Source organism: Octopus bimaculoides, chromosome 4 (assembly GCF_046866305.1).
Source record: "Octopus bimaculoides isolate indiv1 chromosome 4, ASM4686630v1, whole genome shotgun sequence".
Taxonomy (NCBI): domain Eukaryota; kingdom Metazoa; phylum Mollusca; class Cephalopoda; order Octopoda; family Octopodidae; genus Octopus; species Octopus bimaculoides.
This window is the reverse complement of record NC_142931.1, coordinates 65,665,426-65,690,866: the sequence shown is the minus strand read 5'-3', so window position 1 is coordinate 65,690,866 and position 25,441 is coordinate 65,665,426. Positions and strand designations below refer to the sequence as shown.

The window sequence follows — 25,441 nt, the reverse complement described above, 5'->3', positions numbered from 1 at the left end:
CAGCTTTTGTTTAAATTTCCCTTGAAATGAAACAAATGACAATTTCAGAAAGTGGTCTATTTATGAAGAAATCTTGGACAATGAAAATATTGATTTCTGTCATTCTTATATTCAAATAGAAGTCAATTTGAATGCAATTTATATGGAGACATAATATTGGAACACTTTTATATTGTTTATGACTTAACTTTTATTATTTACTTAGTTACTATAATAAGCATAATTATTAACACTACCATCATCATAAACACCACCTTCATTACAATAGGGAGAGTTCTTTATTCTTTTTATCACGACCGGCACCTCCATGACCATCATCTTTATAATAATAATAATAATAATTATTATTATTATTATTATTATTATTATTATTATTGATAATAATAAAAAGAATTTTCATTACTGTTAACTTAGCAGTTTCTGTGAATTTTAGAATTTAATTAATATGTCAAGAATCTTGGAATATATTTAGATACTACTATATTGTTATTAGCTTAGATTTTTTTCTTAAAATGAATTGCTGACATTTTCAAATAATATACTTGACATTTGAAGCAACTGACACATAGAAATATTTATTGAAAAAAATCAAAAGAGGCTTCAAAAGAAGGAAGTTTAAAACTAAGAAAAGTAAGGATATTATTAAAATGTTTTAGATTGAATATTAAACAACTTATGCAAATGAAATGATTTTAATTGCTTAGAAGTTCTCATTTGTTATAAAGATGTGAGCAGATTTCTTTTCAAATTAATTTACCAGATATACTTGTAAAATATTTTAGAGACTGAATAGAAATAGACTTAAAACATTCAAAATTATTCATCACTCTCACCTTTACCATTTTATTTAATTTATTTGTTATTACCCTTTAGTAGTCTAGCCTTCTATTAATATTGCAATTATATTTTATACATCACTGTTTTCCATGAAAGATATACTTTGATGGGAGATTTCTTAGTAAGATGTTAACTGGTATGTGCTTTAGATTCTATATCTTCATTTTCATGACTCTTAAATTGCCTATTCCTGATAGTAAGTCAATGCAAACATTTCCATAATGTTTCTTATAGGGTGAGTTAATTCATATTCTGATTCATTTATGATCTGTGACAATATTTTGTTTTGATTCTTAATTTTTTTTCACACATATTTGTTGATTAAACAAATTTCATTTGTGAGAAGGCAGCTGTTTATTTCATTTAGCACTGTTAGCCAGGTAACTAACTGCGAAAATTATTTAGAGATATTTTAAGAAACAATAGATCTATCATGTAGATTAATTTCCCAATTTTCTAAGTATTTGTATTGCTCTATTCTGGCATGCTAGCAACATAATTATGGTCTTCACTTGCTTTGACCTAGCTCCAATGTTGAACCCATGCAGTATTTTACAGAACACAATAATACTGTCTTTTTAGTACATAATACTATAAACTGCAAATTGTTAATATGTACAGATTATTTTGGTAGAAGTCTCTTATATTGTTATTAATACTTTACATGTGAAAACTAATTTTTAATTTTACCAGCATAATTACACCAAGTTTTGCTCTGTGTTATTGAGTTGAGATGCTTTAATGTATAAAATGCTATAGTCTTGTTTCGACAGTATTTTACCATTTCATATTATTATAGTTATAGGGAAGGAATATGAAAGATCCTCTAAAACACCGAGGTGTATTAATCTTATGAAATATTTTGGTGTATTATTTAATATACATATTAGATATATGGATTTAACATTTACGTAAAAAATGATGTAGTGATGAAATATTACGTTTAGAATTGTGATGAAAAATAAACAAATATGTATCATTGAGAAATAAGTTTATATTTTTAAAAAATTTATTTATTGATTAGAACTATGTGAGTTATAGTAGCTATTTTGTAAGATAGTTAGTTAGCTTAATTGTGTTCAGGCATGGCTGTGTAATTAAAAAGTTCATTTTTTCCACCACATGGTTGTGGATTCAGTATTGTTGCACATCATTATCAGCATATGTCTTCTAGCATTCTCTAGAACCAATATCTTTTGAGGACATTTAAATGAAGTAGATTGAAACTTTGCAAAAGCTTTTTGACTGTGTGTATAAACAAATTATGTAATATATATATATATATATATAAATGTGGAGAATATATTCTCTTATGCCTATAAAACTACAGCTGACCTACGAACCATATATATATATATATATATATATAATTTTATTTATTTAAAGGTCACAATACATGTATTAAAGTGCTACTAAAAGTTTCATATGTTGAGAAAACTCAAACATATTCTTCAGACACAAACCACATATTATATAAAACTATTAGTAGTGCTTTAATACATGTATTGTGACCTTTAAATAATAATATTTATCTCTCACTGGATAGAGTACCTTTTTTGTTGAATTTTCTATCATGGTTCAGCACATTATTTATATATACATAATGAAACCACTCACACACTAGGAAACAACTTCTTCCCAAAAAGGTTAGTAACATACTCATAAAAGATTTCATAACATACTTAAAATTTTTTTTTTTTTAATCACTTTTACACTTCGAAAAACTGTATTAAGTAATTCTGATAGACTTTCATATATATATATATATATATATATATATATATATATATATATATATATATATATATATATATATGTTGGTATATATGTTATCTTACATTATAATACTATTGCATAATAAACAAGACATAAATGTAACATTTTATGTGTTCAGAATGTTATTCTGACTCTTCCATTCAGCAATTGTTTCAGTTACATGTGAGCTTGGATATTTTCCCTACTAAATAAGTACCACACTCAAATAAAACAATTTTAATTATCTAACATTTGGAAAATGTGCATATTTGTTCACGTTATCATTCTGCTGATTTTTTAAATTCTTTTTGAAGAGGTGTAGAATTAGTATAATTTTAGAGAATATTTCAAGGGATTTTATTAAGATAAATACAAATATCTTTTGTCTTTTACTTGTTTCATTCATTTGACTGTGAGCATGTTGTTGTACCATGTTAAAGGATTTTAGTTGAACAAATTGACCCCAGTACTTATTTTTTAAAGCCTGGTACTTATTCGATTGGTCACTTTTGCTGAAGTGCTAAGGTACAAAGATGCAAACAAACCAACATCAGTTGTCAAGCTGTGATGGGATTCTCTCTCTTATGGACACACACATACGACAGGTTCCTTTCAGACTGTCTCTTACCAAATCCATTCACAAGGTTTTGGTTCACCTTGGGCTATAGCAGAAGATGCTTGCTCAAGGTGCCACATGGTGGGACTGAGCTTGGAACTGTAATAATATTATGATTAACTTCTGTTTATTGAGAAAATTACAGTAATTTAGCTGTTAAACATGTTTTCTAAAAGTTTTTTTTTTGTTCTTGAAAGCTATTGTCATTAGTGTCATGTTTCTCTCCTTGCCTTATGAAAATCAGTTTCTCACTGGAAATTTAAAATTTACTGTCGTCCAAAGGTATATGGTTTATATCCCATCATTTGCATTGTGCTGTGTTCATGATTCACTGTTAAGTGTTAATATTGCTTTATATCTATAAGTATATAAGATATAGTCAGTAGGTATAACTTACTGTTTGTTGCAGTATTTTGTTAGGCTGCTGTAACAATTTGGAATTTTCCCCAAAACAAAATCAGCATTTGTCTCCTGAGAGGAAAATGTCTCACAATTCAATTGCCTGATACTGTGAAAGATGGAATAATCTATGAGATACCATACATACAATGTAAAGCTATTTTCAAAGGTACATGGCATACAAAAATCTGTAGTAAAAGAATTTTACTCAAATTAGATTCAAAGAACAATATCACACAATATTTCACAGCTATCACAGCACAAACAACATTCTAGACATGCTCTGTTTAAGCTGTGAGTTGAATGAATTACAAAAATATATAAATGAATATGCCATAGCATAGTCACTGCATTGTGTTTTTCAGCACAATACTCTGCTGGAATAGTTAATGTCATTGATATGCTAGACGTATTAAGTTGATTCTTTATTGTGAATTGGTAAAAACACTCTTACTATAAAACATGTTTCTGAAGAATATACAAAAATCTTAAGTTGCTGATCTAACACATTTCTGAGAAAATTAAATTTTAAAAAATAATAAATAAAAGTGAGAAGGAAAGTATTACAAATCCAAATGTGATTAAGATTTTATTTATTTATTTATTTTGGTTAATCCAGTTCAGTTCCATCTTGAAAATTAAAAATAAAAGTAGCATGACAAGAGATGCAACAACATGATGCTTCAAATATGTTTCTGGTTTTTTAAATATTTTTTGGTGAGATGCTTCTTGAAACTAAGAATTTATCACTCTTACAACTTTCATTCTTGGTGAGATGAGATGGGTTCCTTCGATATTATTTTCTTTTACATTAATTTTGTTTCATTGTTTGTTTGTTTTCACACTATCTTTTAGGTATGTTAGTCTCAGGCTCTCTTGTCTATGTTTACAGCAGTACTTTAATACATATATATCTTATTACTTTAAGCAATATTTTAATTTCTCTTTCTTTGCTATTCTTTTTAAAATAGCTGTTTTTCTAAATTGATGACCTCTAATTTAGAAACAATCAGTCACTTAAGAAATGATGCAAAAATAACCTTAGAAGATAACAACAAAATCATTTTCTTCTTTTTCAATTGGTATTCCTTAAGAAATAGATATTTGATTTAATTTCAATGTTAATTTCATCATGCCTGACATGTTCAAACCCTACTTATCCATTTTTATGTGTATTTTAAGATATTTGAAACTTCAGTGAAGTTTGCTATTTCTATTTAACAAAACAATACATTTGATAAATAATAATATCAAGAATGAATAAACCTTCAAGTGTCTCATATCCTATCATCCCAATCACCATCATCCTCATCCTCATCACCATCCTCATCATCATTATCATCATCACCACTATCATCTTCACCATCGTCTTCACTCCCTCACTTTTATCATTCCTGCATCTCATTACCACCACTACCACCATCAACACTACCATCAAATGCTTGCAACAGAGTGCAGTCCAATAAAGGTCTACAAGAGGTCAAGATGATGGTATGAAACCTGATAATGGATTAAATCTACCACTACCTTCCTGATAATTATTGAAAAATTTTCTGCTGCTTTTAAAGCTCCAGTTACTCTGAAGAAATCCCTTTGCTAACACTGATATCAAACCCTTTGATTACATACATGTGAAAGCAGAAATACTAGAATTGAGTGCTTATTTACACATTTAAGAAGCATGTATGCAGATTGTAGAACACTGTTGTGAAAATAAATTTTCTGTCTGATCTCACTTGCACAAAGCACAATATTTTAAAGTTAATATCAAATTTCGTACTGGATCAAAATTCTCAGCAAGGTTGCCAGTCAACTCTAACTAGTAAATCAACAATCTCGTGCTCACCTTACTTGTCATTGCTGTGAACACTATTGAATTCTTCAAACTATTTGAATCTCAATGAATACTACCATGCTGTTGTCCATATTATCAATTACTATGTGGCAAATAGCATAGTTTCTGATCAAATGGAGGCGTGCTATATCTAGTGTGCTAATGAAAAATTTATGGATTTCTTCTAAGGTTTCATTGGTTACCTTTGTTCCACTACAAACATTTATATTATGAAAAATAATTAAATTTATTCAACTTGTAAAGCTTGTCTATGATGAAACAATGTTTCCTCCAATTTTTAGTAACTAGTGTGTGTGAAAAAAGCTGATGTTGCACAATTTGTTTTCTTGTGACAGAAGCATGTACAACTGAGTGTAAAAGTGTCACTGCTAGTTACTATATTGTTTTGGGCAACTAACACTTTGTGCAAAACATGCTCATGTGCACAAGCACACCACTTGGAAGGGGTAGTGGTAAGGTAGATGCATACATATCAGTTGTTGTTTTGGATCACTTCTAATTTGTAAAGCCTTTAATGATTTGTATTGTCAAAATCTTGACTACAATCAAAACATTTTGATTTATTTTTTCCTGTCACAATATCACAGTGATATTTGGAAACAAGCATTCACTAGAAAATATCTGGATATCTAGATAATCTAAGATGTCTTTGTCCATATATTGAAGCTTTTAGCATAAAACAATATTTTTGTGGTTGTAATTTATAATATTTTTACTTTATTAATGGTATATTAGTACTTACTGATATTATTAATAAATATTTCAGTAGAATTAGTTTTGATTTTAAATTAGCTTTTAGGTTCCTTCATTTATATATTATCAGGTCATTAAGATCACATATTAAATGCCTGATCTTGAACTGCAAGTTTATTTTACTTTATCTTGACAAAAAGCAATGCAGTTAAAGTATGCACGTAAATTATCAACACAATTTTGCCATTTTACCAGTAGCATATTCATGTCAGCAGTGAAAAAGTCAAGAGAGCAAGAGGTGATGAAATCACAAAAGGCTGTTGTTTTGCATCTTCTTCAAATTTGAAGCTTTTTCCTTGCAAAAAGTTGTCTAATACCTAGAAAACATGATAGTCAGTTGGTTCAAGGTCTGGTGAATACGGTGGATGACAGCGTACTTCCAAGTTCAGTTCCTCTAACTTGAGTAGCATTCTTTGTGCAACATGTGATCAAAGCGTTGCCTTGAAAGAGAATTGGCTTGTCTCTATTGATCAATCTCGGTTGTTTAATTGCAAGTTCACTCATCATTTCATCCAATTGGTTGATGTATACATCCACTGTAATTGACTTACCAAGTCTCATGAAGCTGCAGTGGATGACACCAGCACTGAACCATCAAACAAACTCCATTAGCTTTTTTTGGTGAATATTCTTTTTGGATTGTGTTTTGACACTTCATCTCTATCCAACCACCATGCAGGACATTTGCTATTGTTAAAAAGAATCTATTTTTCATCACATGTACAATACAACGCAAAAAAGGTTCCCTTTTATGCCATGACAGCAAAGAACAGCGTTTCAAGATGAAGTATCATTTGATGCTCGTTCAGTTCATGTGGTACCCACTTGTCCAGCTTCATTACTTTGCTGATTTGTTTCAGATGGTTCAATATAGTTGGAATCAAAACATCAAACCTTGCTGCTAACTCATGCATAGTTTGAGATCTATCCACTTCCACTACAGTTTCCAGCTCATCATTATCCACCTTGGTCTCAGGTCTACCACAGGGCTGATTTTCAAGAGTAAAGTCACCAGACCAGAAATTCTCAAACTATCGACATACAGTACTCCCATTCGCCACATCTTAATTGATGTTTCGAACTGACTGGGATGCATTGGTCCCATGATGAAAATCATATTCATAAATGACACGAATTTTTTATCTATCCATAGGTTTACAACAATTGATTTACAATATAATTAGACACCATGAATTGCATTTCGAAAGTGATGATGTAACTTTACAATGTTATGAAACTAAGAATTGTCAGGATAAAAGATTAGAGTTAACAGCTGTCAAATTTGGTGCATAAGAAAATCAGACATTTCATACTTAATGACCTGATAATATTCTTGTTTCATATTATTATTTTTATTTCGAGAAAGTATAAATTGTAAATAGTTTCATTTAACATGTTATTATCATTATAATCAAACTTGTAATTTAAACTGCATTGTCAGTAGGGTATCAGTAAAATTGAACCATTCTTTATGAAATTGGTATAAATATTGGCAAGTAAATTATTAAAAAAGAAAAAAAAAACTATCAATTCTTCTCACTTAAACCATCTAGTTCAATCTTAAAAAGTGACAAAAAATTATTGATTCTTAAAAAACTAAGAATTATTACAAAGAAAGGAACAAGGAAATACCTCTTTTGAGCATCAAAAACTGTTTTTCATTCTCTTTTCTATCTTTATCATTAAACATTTCAAGTGCCTTTTGGATATAATTTCCTTTCATTCTTTTTACACAATTTAAGAAAAAAATATATTTACTATTGAATATTTATTTTAGTTTAAAGAAATCAAAATTATTGGAATAAAATAAATAATGAAATTTGCAATTACATGACAATTTTTCTTTTACAAAATAAACTTTTTATTTGCATATACAAGAATAGTTTCAAAATGGCAAGTGAGTATATTGTAAAGACAAAATAAATCTGACATTTAAAAAAAAAAATACTGGAATTGAAATGCTTTCAGAATACTAAAATTTGGTTTATTTCATACTTTCAATATGATATCTTTATGAAATAATAAAGAGATATGTCATTCAATGGTAAAGTAACGGAGGTACTGTAGTCTAAGAATTGGTCAATCATACATGTTGGGAGCCTCTTTTTGTTGTATCACTGATTTAAAAAAAAATTAGTTCTTTTTTTTTCTTTTTATGTTGTAGCTAAGCTTTACTTTCCCTTTCACACATGGTGCTGTCACTTAAGGTACATATGTTTCCTAAGATCACCATAGCAACATTCTGAGATTCATGATATGGGTTGCATACCAATTGTCTATTCTGATGTACAAAGATCTAACATGAGAACAAAATTAATTAATCTGTTTGTTAAAATTGATATTAAATTTATCAATCTTCAAAAATATAATGTCGGCAAATGAGATTTTTGGATATGAGATAAAACAATAATTCTTTGTTTCATGATTGGATAAAATAATATACCAGATGAGCTGTGGAGTTCAAATTCTAATTGAAAAATTCATATTTTAATGTTCACATTGAAAGACTTTTGTTTTCTTATAAGAAGTTGAAGTTTTGCAAAACTGACAATGGAAAAGCTTCTTAATTTAATGCTTGAAGGTTTTATGAAATTCCTTTGCATGTGTTTTCAAATAGCTTTATTTGAAACTTTTCTGAGGCTTCTTGGTTTTCAATAGCATTTCAATGATTTGTTGGCAAATATATGAATTTATTATATTGTAATTTTCCAAGTTTAACTGCAAATATCCATTAATATCAAACTCATTTGATGACTCTCCTGCCTCTTACGCCTTTTCCGTCTGTATAACTCCCTTTCTTTCTCACGCAAACACTCACATTAGAATGAGTTTTATTAACATGTATTACATGCATACGTTATTTGAAGCATTGTTTTCTGCCAGATGCCCTTCTTAGGGCCAATCCATACCTGTTTTTTCAACTAAGTACCTGAATGATTTGCTCACAAAAGAAACTGACAACAATGCCCTCTCTGCTCTTGTACAGATGATTGCATATGTAAATAAACATGCATAAACATAATATATACATGTGTGTGTGTGAATGTATATGTGTGTGTGTATGTATATGTGTGTGTGTGTATATATATGCATATTTGTATATGCATGTGTGTGTATGTATGAGTATATGTGTATATATATATATGTATATATATATAAATACATGAAAAATATTTCAATACAAATGTGTTAATACAAATGTATCAATTTCCAGCAAAAAGTAGCCCTAAAGGGTATATATATATAAATTCATAAGAATGGTACAACAAGGTACCGATATTTGCTGGAGAATAGCGATCGATATAAAAACGACGCTATCGTATAGCTTCACTGCGTATATACTAGCAAAAATGCGTGTGTGCAACAAAACATGAAAAACTTGTCTTACCTTAGGAAGAACATCCGAAAATGAACAACCCAGATTAAGGATAATGCAATACCTAGGCTTCAGACTTTTCAAATACGTTCCACAACGTAAATCTGATTAGTCTTCATCAGTTGCATTTACCTAGACAACATTTCAAATGTTGCTACATCAATGCCAAGTATACTCGCCCGAACGCCAAGCCGTTAACGGAACTGAGTATATACGCAGTGAAGCTATACGATAGCGTCGTTTTTATATCGATCGCTATTCTCCAGCAAATATCGGTACCTTGTTGTACCATTCTTATGAATATATATAAATACATATATATGTATGTATGTATGTATATTTGTATATGCATATGTGTATATATATATATATAAGTTACCATGCAATAGGGCTGAACCTGGAACAACATGGCTAGGAAGCAAAGTCCTCAGCTGCTCAACAATACATAATGTATAATATCTTCTATTACTACTCTCTTGGCTTCAGTTACTCTGATCTAGCATGCAACCAACCACATCTGCTTAAGTCCACATGGAGCATTCAGCTGGTCTCTGTTCATTATCCCAAGTGTACTCTCTTCCACACTGTAATCTGAGATTTTAATGTTTGTTAATCCATGAGACATCTCTTGATATTAATGAACATTATCTCAAATCATTTCCCTTTACATTAAGGAAGACATAGTTAAATGTTTTTATCACTGCCCTTTTTTTGATGTGTTAATCTTAATGTATTACCAAAGATATGAAACATCATCAATATTAACTGGGATGTGAAATTGTCATTGAATTGATATCATTAGTTATTCAGTTAGACAGTCAGCAGCCAAATGAACTTAAACATCTGATTGGGGCAAAACATTAAACAAGAGCAGTGGTGGTAAATAGAAACTTTATGTCGACATTATGTAAACAAGAGATCATTGAAACTACATTAGTTCTGAATACCTGATATAGATATGTATGGATTGATATTTTAACCAACAATCCATTTAATATCTTCATACATTTTATTTCATATGCAAATGCTTCCTGCATGGAAAGCAGGCATAAGGTGTTGATGAGGATGATTAGAACATACATATTCTTTCTTTATCTCGTTCTTGTTTTTCACACATTTATCTCTTGGATCTGATTGTTATATTCCAGTGTGAAGCAAATGTGGCACTCATCTTCCATTTGACAGACTATGAGTTCTTGGATATGTTAGGATTTCATTTCATTTTCTGCTACTTTCCTTAGCAAAACGCATACACACACATGCATGCATGTGTTACTTAGTTGGTCAGAATCTAAAAGGTATTATAACTTGGATGATACACCATCATATGTTAAACTTCAAGCAAAACTGCTTCAAAAATACTTAGAATTAGCTCCATTGGAAATAGTCAGTCTGCTATGTCTCGAATTACATTATTTATAGCATTGTCTGCCATAAACACCAACTCCTTCATGAATACTATCCCCTTTGAAGACCAGTAAGCATGGAACCTGCTCTTAAGAACTCAAGAATTGTCTGTTTTCTGTTCTTTTTTCAAAATTCTTTTATCATTATACATTTTTTCAATAAATGGACTGTAAACATGCTTGAGCATTGCCTTTGAGTGTATAGTTGATTGTATTGACCCCTAACAACTGGGCTCTATTTTTATCAAAAGGATGAAAGGCAAAGTAGACATTTATGTTTAAACATAGTGTTAAAAGTTACCATTAACTCGGAATATCAGTAAATGAAATAGGGAAATAGGATACAGAAGCAGAAAATTAGTATTCCAAACAGTTCACTGACAAAAATTTTACTTCTTGCTTGATGCAGAACATTGAGAACACATTTGTGTGGGGAAAAAATTCCAAGATATCGTGAATATTAATTGATGGTGTTGTAATAGAATAGTTTGATGAGAATATGGTGATGGAAAAGGGGACAAGGTGAAGGAAAAACATTGATATAATTTGGCATTAAATCTGATCATTCTTGGTGTGAAAGTTCTAGTATAAGAATAATTCTACCCTAGTTTAATAGAAGAAAAATTTTTCATCACAATATTTAGCCAAGCAAAACATTTATCAATGAAACTGATTAACCTCTTCTTAACAATAAAAATCTGGAGCGAAAGATACATCAAATTTAGGAGTTCTACTTGTGTAGTTGAAATTGAAGCAAATTCATTGTGCAAGAGTCATTCTAGCTTTTGAATAACACAGTAAACTGTGACACAGTTACACCTCCTGAAAGAAATTTAAATTTAAAATGAATTTAACAGCTGCATGCTTGTTATTAAATGCTTTTCCATGCATCAGTTGTATGGCATTATCGTATTAATAAATATCCCTTTTATTAACTTCAGGGATCTTTAAAACGAATATTTCTCTATATCAATGCTTCCTATCATTGACATTTTGCACATGATCAATGACCAATTTCTTTATTAGCTGGTACCTCTGATTTTTAAAGAATGACACATAGGATTTATCTTCCATACACTACTCCTGTTTTTACTGATACAATTTAGTTTATTCCATGGTTGAATATGATTAATAGAAAATGATTTCTTATATATCAAAAGTTCATTGATTGAAAGTAATGATAACTGACAAGACAACTTGTTATGTATTTATCAGTGCTCGCAACATGACAGTTCATGTTGTAGACTACATAAAACACTGATAAACCCTCTGATGTAGTAAGGATCCAACACTATTTTGATGAAGTAAGAATCCAAACTAGAAATAAATTTAAGAACTGTATAGAGATAAACAGAAATATTTGTAAAACATTTTCATTCTTGAATTAAACTAATATATTAATTGTTTTGGGTTAGCAAATTATTTATCTCAGAAAACCTGAAAAGAGCAGAATGGACATAAATGGATATGATTTGTTTGTTTTTCAAGATGAAGTTTATGGATTAGCTTTAGGCAAGCTCAAGAAAGAAGATTGTTATCAAAAACATCTAATGTTGAATGGAAAAGATTGGCATGATTGTGTAGGCGAGAATGAAGGATAGAAACTTAGTGAAGAGTTTTCATAGAATCTTACTGTAAGTTAGTCAGAATGGAAACCTGCCAAAACAATCTGCAGAAGTGAGATAATCCAAACTTTTCAATAATGAAACTTACAAAAGAAATACTAAATGATATGAAGAAGTACGAGGATCAATTTTAATGACCTGTTTCATAATCTGGAAATACCTTATGAAAATACATAATGATGGTGATCTTCTTTATTGTTTACAGTGATTATAACAATAGCTAAAAATAATAATTTTTATATTTGAAATTATTGGCAAATTTATTGAAAAGCCTAATATTCTATTTTATAATTAACATTGATATTTATTTTTGCCCTTATAGCTAAATATATTTTCCTTTTAGTGGGGATTTATTAAGATTCTAAGTAATTTTAAGACCCATAAATCTTAAATCTATTAACTCAAGGTGAACAATCAATATGATGTTTCAAGTAAATTTTAAAATTTGTTTAGAATTCATAATTTGATAAGTATTCATAGCTAGACTTGATAATTCAATAACATTACAAGTTGGCAACTCAGTTTTATTTCCTAAAGTCTGATAACAGACTTTAAATTAGAGAAGAAAAGTTTCCTCTCAACTTGCTTTTATAATAGGATAAATTCCTTTTTAGCTTTCAATAGAGACTTACTGATGAATATCTTGTTTAACGATATTTTCATTTGAATTATTTCTGTCTTTTTCCCGTCTTTACATTTACAAAGGTGTTTAGCTAAGAATGTCATGCTGTCTCAAACTTTCAAAAATGTGTCTGTCTGTCATATAAGCATATCTCTCCATGCAAATTGTCCATAAATTTTTTGTAAACAATGGATGCTGTTCCTCCAAACCCACGAACTCAATATAAACTCGAAGTAACGCCACCTATTGAAATCCTCTCTCATACTTTCCAGCGTCCCTCCAAGACTTTCCAACATCCTTCCCACACTCTCTTTTTTTGCATGCCTTTAAATAATATTTTACCCTAACTAATAACTAATCTTCAGTTATTCACATTCAGTACTTACTGCACTCATACCATACAGTTATCTTGAGATTATATTCTGTGTGGCTTTTTGAAGATATTTTATATTATTTCTTGCTTCAATAACAAAAATCTGAACCAGCGTTGCAAAAAATTTCCTTTTAGTATGACATAGTACATTTTTTGAGAAAGTTGCATTTCTATCACCAGGGAACCCATACAACATTGCAATAGTATTAGAGTAATTTGAGGCCTTTTCTGGTTCAGTAGATTAAAGGATCGTGAACAAATGAAGAATTCTGATATACTCTCTTGCAATTTTATCTTAATATTGCCTACAAAATTTTTGAGGAAATTTATTTTGTGTGACCAGAGTTTCATTTAACATTTTGTCTTTTTAGAGATGCTAGATTAGATGACTATATTACACATTTGTCAGAAGTTTGAATATATTTCCAGTATCATCAAGAGAAAAAAAAATTTAGCATATGTCTCTAGACATGTCATGTTCCTCGTTATTTCAAATATAAGAAAATATCATAATCATCATTATCATCAACTCCTGGACATGACTGTGTTGAGTTTTAGGACTCATAGGGCTGGTTACCCAGTTACAATGGCATGTAAGTGACCAAGACCATAACATTCCCCTTGAACAGGATGGCAGTTCATTGCAGGGCTGCTCATTTGTAGCTGAGTTGATTGGAGCAATGTAAAGCAAAGTGTTTTACTCAAAAACACTGGAAATTGAAACCATGATCTTGCAAATATGAGTGCAACACCCTAAACCAGGGGTCTCCAAAGTGGTCGATATCAACCCCAAGGGGTCGATGGTTCTATTCAAAGGGAGTCAATGAATGTTGGGAAATTGCACATCTACTTAATTATTATTATTATTTATTTATTTTCTAGTACATGTACATGCCTGGGGGTCGATGAGGAGTCAAGGATTCCATGAAGGAGTCGATGGTCTAAAAAGTTTGGGGATCCCTGCTCTAACCACTAGGCTACATGACCTCAGTAATAAAATGTCGTAGAATGTAATTTATTCCATATAGGTGTATTGAATTCTAATTATATGACTGAGTTTCTAAAACTGAACTATAAATTTATTTTATTTTATTTTTTTATATACTGCTTCCATGTTTTTCTCCTGCAAGCTGACACATCTACAATATCTCTCTCTCTCTTTCTCTCTCTCTCACTCCTGCCTTATTTAGTAATGTTTGCAAAGTTGTTGCTTTCAAGGTTTATATTATCTTTGTAACCAGTGTTTGTTAGCGTCTATATTTACATGTTTATTGTCTGTGTTTATAAATGTGTCTATCTGTGCAATTGCCATATCCTTTTCTTTTTGGCTATTCTTTCTAAATTCGTGCTTTTGTTTTCAAAACTTTTCTTGGGCCATATCTATTACTACCATGGTTTTAGCAAGCACTTCTTTCTGCTGTTCCAGAGGAAGTCATATTGAATTATGAGTAAACAAGCTTTACAAAAATACATAAGAAAAATATCCTTGCACTAATCATATTCTTTTCCATCCCAAGTTATTGGTATAGACATTCAAATGTTTCAATATTCCTTGTTATTTAAATGTAAGAAAATAAATCTCTTGCTATTAAATAAACTTTCTCTGAGCTGTATCAAAATCATGCACTTACACTAAGCAACAACAACGACAATTATCTCCAGCATAAATACAATGCCAGAAAGTTTGGTGACACCAGTAATTGCTTAACATGGTAAGGACTAAAGGATAAGTTGACCTTGGCAGAATCAAAGTTGACCTCAGAAGGTTCAACTTTGTCTCTCATCATTTTAGAGGTCAATAAAATAAAGTACCAGTCAAATAATGGTTCAATGCAATTGACTTGCCTCCTCTCCTCTAAATTGCTGTCACTGTGCCCAACTTAGAAACTCCAACAATAATGACAGCAACAACAACAATAATGGTTTTAAATTTTTGGCACAAAACCAACATTTTTAATGGCAGTGAACAGTCAATTACATTTACTCCATGTTCAATTGGTACTTACCTTATTCTGAAAGGATGAATAACAAAGCTAAACCTTGGGAGCATTTGAACTTGAGATGTAAAATGCTGAAAAATACTACTAAGCATTTTGTTCAACGCAGTAATGATTTTGCCAGCCCATTGCCTTAATAAAAATGATGATGATAATAATAATAATAATAATAATAATAATAATAATAATAATAATAATAATAGTAATAATAATAATGATAATCATAATCATCCTTTCTATTATAGGCACAAGGCCAGAAATTTGGGGAAAGTGGATAGTTGATTATATTGACTCCAGTACTCAACTGGTACTTAATTTATTGACTTTGAAAGGATGAAAGACAAAGGTGACCTCTGCAGAATTTTAACTCGGAACGCTGTGGCAGACATTTTGCTCAGCGGTGCTAATGATTCTGCCAGCTTGCCACTTTATGATAATAAGTATTTCAAGCATAGTCACATGGCAAATAAAATTGTGGGAAGGGACAACCCCAGTACTTAAGAATAGAATGAAAAAGAAAAAAGAAAAATGTTGACTTCAGTGGAACTTGAGCTCAGAATGTAGAGAAGTGGAACTAAATAAATACCTCAAGGCATTTTGTCTGTGACTTTATTGATTCTGCCAATAATAATAATAATAATAATAATAATAATAACAGGACTTACAAATATATATAACATACAGAAAATTGCACTACTGGGTACTGCACACATTCTACGCAAAACACTTTCAATACAGTAAACATAAGAGCACCACAGCAAACCACAGCACATACCCAAGGTGCACAGAGCTGCGCTCGGTAGTGAAGTGAAAGCACGTTATAAAAATAAAACTACTGAACAATAATGATAATAATAATAATAATAATAATAATAATAATAATAGTTTTAAAATATTGGAAATATAGAAATATATAAAATTTGGTAAGAGTTTGCTTGCTATAGCATTTATAACAATTTGTATCTAATTGTTTCCTTTAATAAGGTTTTTCTCTTATGTATATATACCATAGAAAAAGACTGCATCAAAATAGACTGTTTTGATATTGGATGTTGACCAAATTTAAGGCAATATTAACTTTTTCTATTTCTTTCTGCTTTCAGTCTGTTTGAGTTTCCATTTTGTTGATAAGTTATTTGGAAATCTACCAGGAATCCTAATTACATCAGGCCCTCTTGTTATTCTCTTGTAACACATGGTCTGTTTCCTTGGTTTTATACTGCATTTTTCCCCACTTAATTTGAATTTAAGAGAGATAAACTCTATTTGGAACCTTAATGAGGCTGTCTTTATTGTTCAGTCTTTCGTTTAGGAACTCATTTATTTTAAAGAGAACAATTGTGGTCTATCGACAGACAAAAATTTTAGTCATACATGTTAAATTAAGTAAATTTCGTGATTTTATACTAAAAGGAAATTATTACTTTTTTAATATGAATTTATACAGTTGTTGGAATTTATCATTCACACAATATTACTGTATATTTTTTGCTGAGTGGTACACTGTTGGATAGTGGTAATGAACACTTTACTGCATAAACTTAGCTGTATTTTTTTTTTTTCATTTTATTTCTTATTTTGGAGAAAGAGGTAGAACTCATGACTCTTGCAGGCCCTCCAAGATTAGTGAAATGTATGCTGTTAATGTCACATATAACCTTTTAGCATTTAAACCAGTCATATCCAGCTCAAATATTCTGTCTATTTTATGTTCAAACCAGCTAGATCTGGCCTTGCTCACGTACTCTACAATGCCATTCTAAAAATAAACTATTACATCATCAAATTCTTCAAGCTACAATATAATGCATGATTAATTCAAAGCAATGTGATTAAATAAGCATTACCTTTGACAGAGTAATCTGAATGCTGAAGACTTAGACTGTTGCTGGGGAGATATGAGTGGGGAGGGAATTCCAGGGGGCCAATGTGTTGGAAATAAAAAAATAGGCATAGTGATTAGTGTGAGGAGAGGGGTGGTAGGTGCAACAAAGGTGAAGAAAATTGGAGTTAGATGTACACCAGGGGTACCTGGTTGATAGAGATATGTAACCAGCCAGCCGCATAGAATAGAGGTTATTACAATAACAATATAAAAGAGAGAGCATGCTTGTTGGCCAGAGACTAGAGTGTGTCTGTCTATGATGGAATGCCAATCAGTTGAATGACTCTTCTTTGGATGTTGTCCACAACACCAGTGTGCATAGTAGCAGCCCTGTTCCAGATGTAGGCACATTACTTCACTGTGGGTCTCACTGGAGCCTTGAAAAGTGTCAGCAGTGGCTGAAGCAGTTTATATTCTTACTATATCGCATAACCAGCCCACTCAAAAGTACCTTGGATCGTACATGCCGTGCTTGAGGAGACCTATTGAGTCAAGTACATCAACATCAATATCAAAATCAAATCAAATCAAATTACAATCAAATTGAAATTGTAGTTCTGACCCTCGTGCCAGTGGCGTTAAAAAGCACCATTTGATCTTGGTCAATGCCAACTCCTCTGGCCCCTGTGCTGGTGGCACATAAAAAGCACCCACCACAGTCTCAGAGCGATTGGTGTTAGGAAGGGCATCCAGCTGTAGAAACACTGCCGGATCAGATTGGGGCCCGGTGCAGCCTCCTGGCTTCCCAGACCCCAGTCAAACCGTCTAACACATGCCAGCATGGAAAATGGACGTTAAATGATGATAATGATATATATATAAGTGAACCTTAGGATATATATATATATATATATATATATATATATACAATAAGAGAAATTCAACATCTTTGGCTGATTTTGTATGGTGATTGAAGGAGGATAAAATTAATTACAGCATAACCAGGTCCATAGCAAGGCATGCAAAACCATACAATATGATTTCCAGATGCGTTCTCTGCTCTGAGGAATCCTTGTCTATTTTGTGGATTAATGAGATCATTAATAGAATTTCTGAAAGACTCTCAAAATGCCTACATGCATATAAATGTACTTTTGCACAATGCAGTGGGAATGAATTTGAGTAACTGTTAACATCGTTTACTTTAAGATATGAATGAATTAAGTTTACTCTTAACCTCCCCATTCTTATAAACACCAAGTAGATATTTAACTCACTTTGTGATTGTGAGTGCAACAAGCCGCATGTGTGAGTATACTTACATTTTTGCAGATGCTTGAATGAGCAAGTGTACATGTGCCATGTGGCTTGCGTGAGGACATTTATTCATCTATATTTTGTTAACGGTTATTTTTAATACTTTTCTTGTTGTATTGCGTGTTAGTTTCTTTTTTGCATCCGTGATTTTATTTTTGATCTTTTATGCAAATGAAAACATTTCCTTCATTTTGTTGCTTTCCTTTCTATGAAATGAGAAGATATATTGTGGAACTGTTATTTTAATGAGTTCTGTCTATTTATTACTTGTTGAGACACATCTGCCCCAACCAGTTGTTGAGTGTCCCACCTATGAGGGATCAATGCTAGATTGTCATGATTAATAATAAATTCTCGTATATTTCATCTTCTGTCTTTCCTTTAAAACACACACTCACACACAAACATATATATTTCTTCTAACCTGGTAGTCTAATAGCACAACTCAGTTGATGTTGAATTAAAATTTCTGTCCTATGTCACGTATTCAACTCAATGGTGATGTTGATGACTAGCAGTAATAAAAAGGACTTTTAGAAAATGTATCTTCAAGACAATTGTTGAGAAGTGTTGCTGGAATTGCATGTAACATATATACATATGTGTACCTACATAAATATATATATTACATACATATTTATTTATACATATGTGTATATAATATATATTCCCTCTCTCACTTTGTGGGAGAGAGGCACAAGCACATACACAGACATATACACACACGGCAGTAACTTCTGCCTACCAAATTCAATCACAAAGCTTCGGTCGGCTCAGGACTATAGCAGAAGACACTTGCCCAATGTGCCACGCAGTGGGACTGAACCCGAAACCATGTAGGTGGGAAGCAAGCTTCCTAACCACACAACCATGCCCGCACCTACAAAAGTGTATATACATATGCGCAGCATATATATATATATATATATATATATATATATATATATATATATATATATATATATATATATATATATATATATATATATGTATGTATGTATGTAAACACACACTGATATGTACATATATTCAGCTAATCAAATAATCAAACACAGTCTCACAAGCTTCAAGATAATTTGAAACCTTCACTTTATCCTGTGCTTTCTCCTCATTTTTGTCTGTCATGTATTCTTATCTGTTATATCTCCTAAAACAATTTTTATGTGTAATGTAAACATTTTGTAAGTCTTTACTCATCCTCAGCTATCTTAATTTAGAAATTACACACTTTATTCTAGATAGCAGGAAGTGTCATAAACTCCTTAGATATATACTTTATTGAAGATACTTTCTTTTGAAATTCTATGAAACAAAAGAGCAAAGTGTAAATGCATGACAATAGATAAAAAATGTTTTCGGAGCAAGCTTCATATAATTTGAGGAATTTTATCTAGCCTTTTCTACATTTCGTCATGTAGATTGCATTACAAGATATTTTTATTAGTATAAAGTTATGATAGTTACTCTTATTTTTATATTCTCTTTTTTTCTTATTTTTATACTCTCTTTTTTTCTTTCTCTCTCTCTCTCTCTCTCTCTCTCTCTCTCCTCTTTCCCTCTCTCTCTCTCTCTTATACACACACATACACAGATTTGGATCAGCAGTATAGCACAGAGCTGCATGATAAAAGTTTCACGGACATATAAGCTTGCTTATTGCTTGGACAAGATAATGCTGAGTGGTGACACAGCTATGGATTGTATCTGTGTATACATTTACAATCTCTTGCATGATATATATATATATATATATATATATATATATATATATACATACACACACACATGCACACTCATACACAAAGGTCATGGGGAAAATGGACATTTTAAATAAATTTGTACATATGTGTACACATACAATATATATATATATATATATATATATATATATATATATATATATATATGTTGCATGTGTGATAATGGACTTTCCTGTTGATTTTGTCCTATGAGTGTCCAGGTTCTTCTTTCAACTGGACAACCTAAACATTGAATTACTATGCAAAATGACTGAGTATTCTACCGACAAGTGTAATGCTAACATATTTCTCTGGCTGAATCGCTGTGACATGAATATGACCTGACTGAAACTTTAGACGAAGGTACAACCTCATGGTTGTGAAGCAAACATTTTAACCACTCAGTCATGCCTACATCCAAACTTCTTAAACTCATCAATCGCATATATGTCTGTCAGCCTGTTTATTTTTTATCTATCCTTTATCTATCTATCTATGTATCTATCATTATATATATATATATATGTGTGTGTGTGTGTGTGTGTGTGTGTGTGTGTGTGTGTGTATATGTGTGTATATATATATATTCATATAGAGGTATATATATATATATATATTGTTAATAAATGAGAGACATATATTCTCTGTATAGAAAACACTTCATAATGTTCAAGAGATTTGAATTTGAGCAAGTAGAGGAGTAAATGTATGGATAAGCAACTTAGGCAAGTCGATATGCAAAAAAATATTAAGAATATTATTTAATATTTTTTGTATATCAACTTGCCTAACTTGTTTATCCTTACATTTGTATATATATATATATATATATATATATATATATATATATATATATATATATATATAATGTAAGGATAAAATCTTTATACGAATTTATCAAGTAGTCAGCGTGAAAAAAAACCTCTCAGTTGAAATTTCATGCAAACAATTAGCTATAATGAAAGTAAATAAAAGACTTACTATAAAATATATTTATAGGTTTCAGTGTGTATCACTGTATATGCATGTTAATATGTATATATATATATATATATATATATATATATATATATATATATATATATATATATATATATATATATATATATATATATATATATATGTATACATCTGTGAGTGAGTGTGTGTGTGCACATGCACACACACACATTCTTTATAATGTCATTTGTTAATGAATTACAAGATATTTTGTTCTAATAATGTTTGAACTGAAGATTTTACTGCAGTGTTTCTTTTTCCACTTATGAAGGTCAAAGCATTTTACATCTTTCAAAAAGAAACAAAAAAAAAAAACAGTCTTCCATTGAGAAATATGTAAGATTATATCATACTTGAAAATATACGTAATTGTTTTAACCAATACTATGTGTATGGGAGTTGTAAACACAGCATGGTCAGAAAAAAGAACATTAGGCAGATTAGTTTCTTTTTTCTGATTGGATTTCATCAGTGACCAAGTACCATCTTTAACTGCTTATAAAGTCACATTAAAGCATTATATGCAGTGGAGAGAGTAAGAGAGTTTCTGTAAATTGAAGAGACCAATTTGGATATGCATCATATCTTGAGAGCTAGTTTGATTATAAATAACTACTGCATTCACAGTCTTTGTTTCACTGCTATGCTATTCTGCAGAATACACGTATAGGTTTTAACTAACATGGCACCTGTAGATAAAAGTAGACATAACTTGTGTTCAGGATAGTTTCAGTCCTGAATTGGAATTTTAACAGCAGCTGACTATAACTTTAACTCTTTCTTAACTCACTATTGTATAAATATATACATATATATATACATATATATATATATATATATATATATATATATATATATATATATATATATATATATATATATATATACACACACATATGTGCATGCAAATGCACACATAAAGAGAGACAAGTTGTGCTCACATTTCTATCTATATATACAATGTTGGCTAGTGCAGTAATGCAGTGATATAAAACACAGTGAGTGCACTTGTAAGTTATTAACCAAAGTAACTGCCAAGGAATTCATGCAAATCAGTCACTGTAAGTTACTTGAAACTGTTCATGATGATATTTTAAAGACAAAGTGTATCTCTATCTGTCTACATACATACTGTGTTGGCTGAAACCTATAAATATATTTTATAGTCTTTTATTTACTTTCATTATAGCTAATTGTTTACATGAAATTTCAACTGAGATGAATGTAACAGTTCTTTTCATTGCATAACCCTTTAAAATGCTTTAATTTTCAAATGTCCTCATATATGAAGCTGACAAGGTCAAATTGCTGGGTAAGAGAAACTATCTGTGCCTTAATGAGATAATTATGATTTGTATCTGGTTTCACAGATAAAGCCAGGAGAAAAATCAGTACAGTATTTGACATAAGGCCCATTTGTATTAATCTCACTTTATATAAATGATAATAATAGATGTTTGACTGTAATATCAAGTGTAATTTACATTAAGTTTATATAATTAAATTTGTTCACTTTCAGGCAAATTTGTAACGAATGGTGTCCGGGATCCAGGCACTCCTTGTACATACTCTTATATCAGTACAAATTCTACGAAAACTGGGGGGTTATTCTCTCCTAGATACCCCCAGAATTATCCACCAGGAGCCAGTTGTCAGTTTATTTTTGAAGGATTACCAGGAGAGAAAGTTAAGGTAGAATTTGAAAACATTCAGCTTCACCATGTTGATAAAAGGTAAGCGCTTTTCTTTTGATATTTTGACATTTTAGAAATTCCTTTATATTTTGCAATATTTCTCTCTTTTTCGTATTTTATCTACAACATTGACCCACTCAATTCTTTCATAGTTGGTATCAAATAAAGCTGATAGAAGCACATTTAAAAGCTTGTCATTACAAAGTGTTGTGCTAAGGCTTCAGTTTCCCTCAGAACTTCTACTCAGTATATCTTGATTCACAGTATTTTATTGTATTAGAGATAGCCTCACACACACACACACACACACACACACACATATATATATATATATATATATATATATACATGTATGTATGTATATATATATATGTGTGTGTGTGTATATGTGTATATATATACACACATACAAATGTGTGTATATATATATATATATATATATATATATATGTACGTGTGGGTACAGATACTTCATTTTGTTATTAACGTGCATAACCAATATTCTGTATATATGCATATGTAATGTTAATAAGAAAATATTGAATGTTACCATTGCATCAGGACTAAATATCTAAAGGAAAGATGCATCGTGATATTTTGAATGAATATATAAAAAGGATAGATAAAATAGAGCAAAATGTAACAATAATAATATATCTGATATTAAAAATTCTTGCCTTAGATGAAACTTGCCTGATCTCACAGTTACAAAAGCAATTACTTATGCACACGCACACAGACTCACACATATTGAGTTTTAACTTTTAAAAAAAGTAGGTTTAGCTCTTTTTTTTTTTTTTTTTCATGTTTCAACATCATTTTCCTTGAGCTTTAACAATGTTAGAATGAATTTAATTTTCACATATTACAACTGAGTGGTCAGTTTTAGATGAAATATTCTTTTCTTTTATGTTAATATTTTAAACTTTTTTTGATAAAGGAAATTCAAAGAAATTAAATATTATAAAAAGAAAAATTTAATCATGAATGAACAAAAAAAAACAAAAAAAAGAAAATCATTGATCGTTTTCAACAACAAAGTCATCGATATTTTTTCAATTGTTTACATTTTTTTTTACATTTTGGACAAAGATTCTTTTTTCCTTGATAACCTAATCATTGAATAAAGAATCATCATTTGAAAAATGCTATTAATGAAAAAGAAAAAAAATGAAATGTCAATGTATAGATTAACATATAGAAATTTTAATGAAGAAAGTAACTTCTCTTCTGTGTTTGTGTTTGAACAATAAATAATGAAGGAAAAGAGATAAAACTGATTATTGGTGTTATATCTTGTTGTTCTTGTTATGGTGTTGTGTACTTGTATTTGTTATGGCATTGTACTTGTGTTTGTTGTATTGTTTGTACTTGTGTTTGTTATATTGTGTTACTTGTGTTTATTATATCTTTACTGTTTTAACCGATGTCTCAAACTTGATATAGCTGAACTTCACCAAGGTCTTTGAAGATAGTAAGTTTCATGGTAACAATTTGAAATACAACTATTGCTTATAGCATCACATGACATTGTTAAAGCATCCTTTGACTGCTATACAATTGAAATTACTTTTTTTTTTTGTGTATGATCATTTTTGCCTGACAAATAGATACTTATTGGTCTAACATGTATCATAGGAATTTATTTGATAAATATCTTCCTGCCTTCAGAACAGAATAAAGCAGAATGTGTGTTGGGGGGAACAATGAATATCTTCCTTCAAAATAAAATAATCAAAGAGGGGTGGCAGTGAAAGCTTTTGTGAAAATTCAGATGTTGTCCACTAAATGTAACATAGTATATGTGATTTATAAGTTGATCAGTTGGCAGAGTTATCAGAGCACCAGGTAAAATTCCTTGAAATATTTGTTTGGGATTTCTGCTCTCTGAATTCAAATCCTGTTGATGTTAACTTTGTCTTTCATTCTTTTGGTGGGAAGAAAATGAAATACTAGCCAAAGTTTGAGGTTAGACAGAATTTTTAGGCCATTGTACAAAATAGTGCTGTCTGTTTTGGGTCTTTGTATTCTGCGGTCAAATCCTGTTTAGGTGCTGATAGCCAAGGTTAATCACTTAACCACACAAGCACCCCTTCCAACAAACAATTGATCAATATAAACAGGTAGGCTCACTACCAGCATAAATACACTGGTAACAGCATGCTGAGGTTTTATCTAGCTGTGGAGGTAAAACAAGATAACTTGAAATAGAATTTGCGATTAAGCATAGTGTAGTTACAGAATTGTTTAAGT

The 25,441-nt window shown here is 30.5% G+C and overlaps 1 protein-coding gene across 1 annotated transcript in view; it reads left to right on the top strand.

The window, feature by feature from the left end:
- LOC106882502 (suppressor of lurcher protein 1) overlaps positions 1–25,441 on the top strand; it is a 1,283,613-nt gene that overhangs the window by 726,747 nt on the left and 531,425 nt on the right. The window contains exon 9 of the mRNA XM_089350836.1: positions 23,014–23,227. Within this exon, the coding sequence (XP_089206962.1) occupies positions 23,014–23,227 (214 nt within the window). The remainder of the gene's footprint in view (positions 1–23,013; positions 23,228–25,441) is intronic.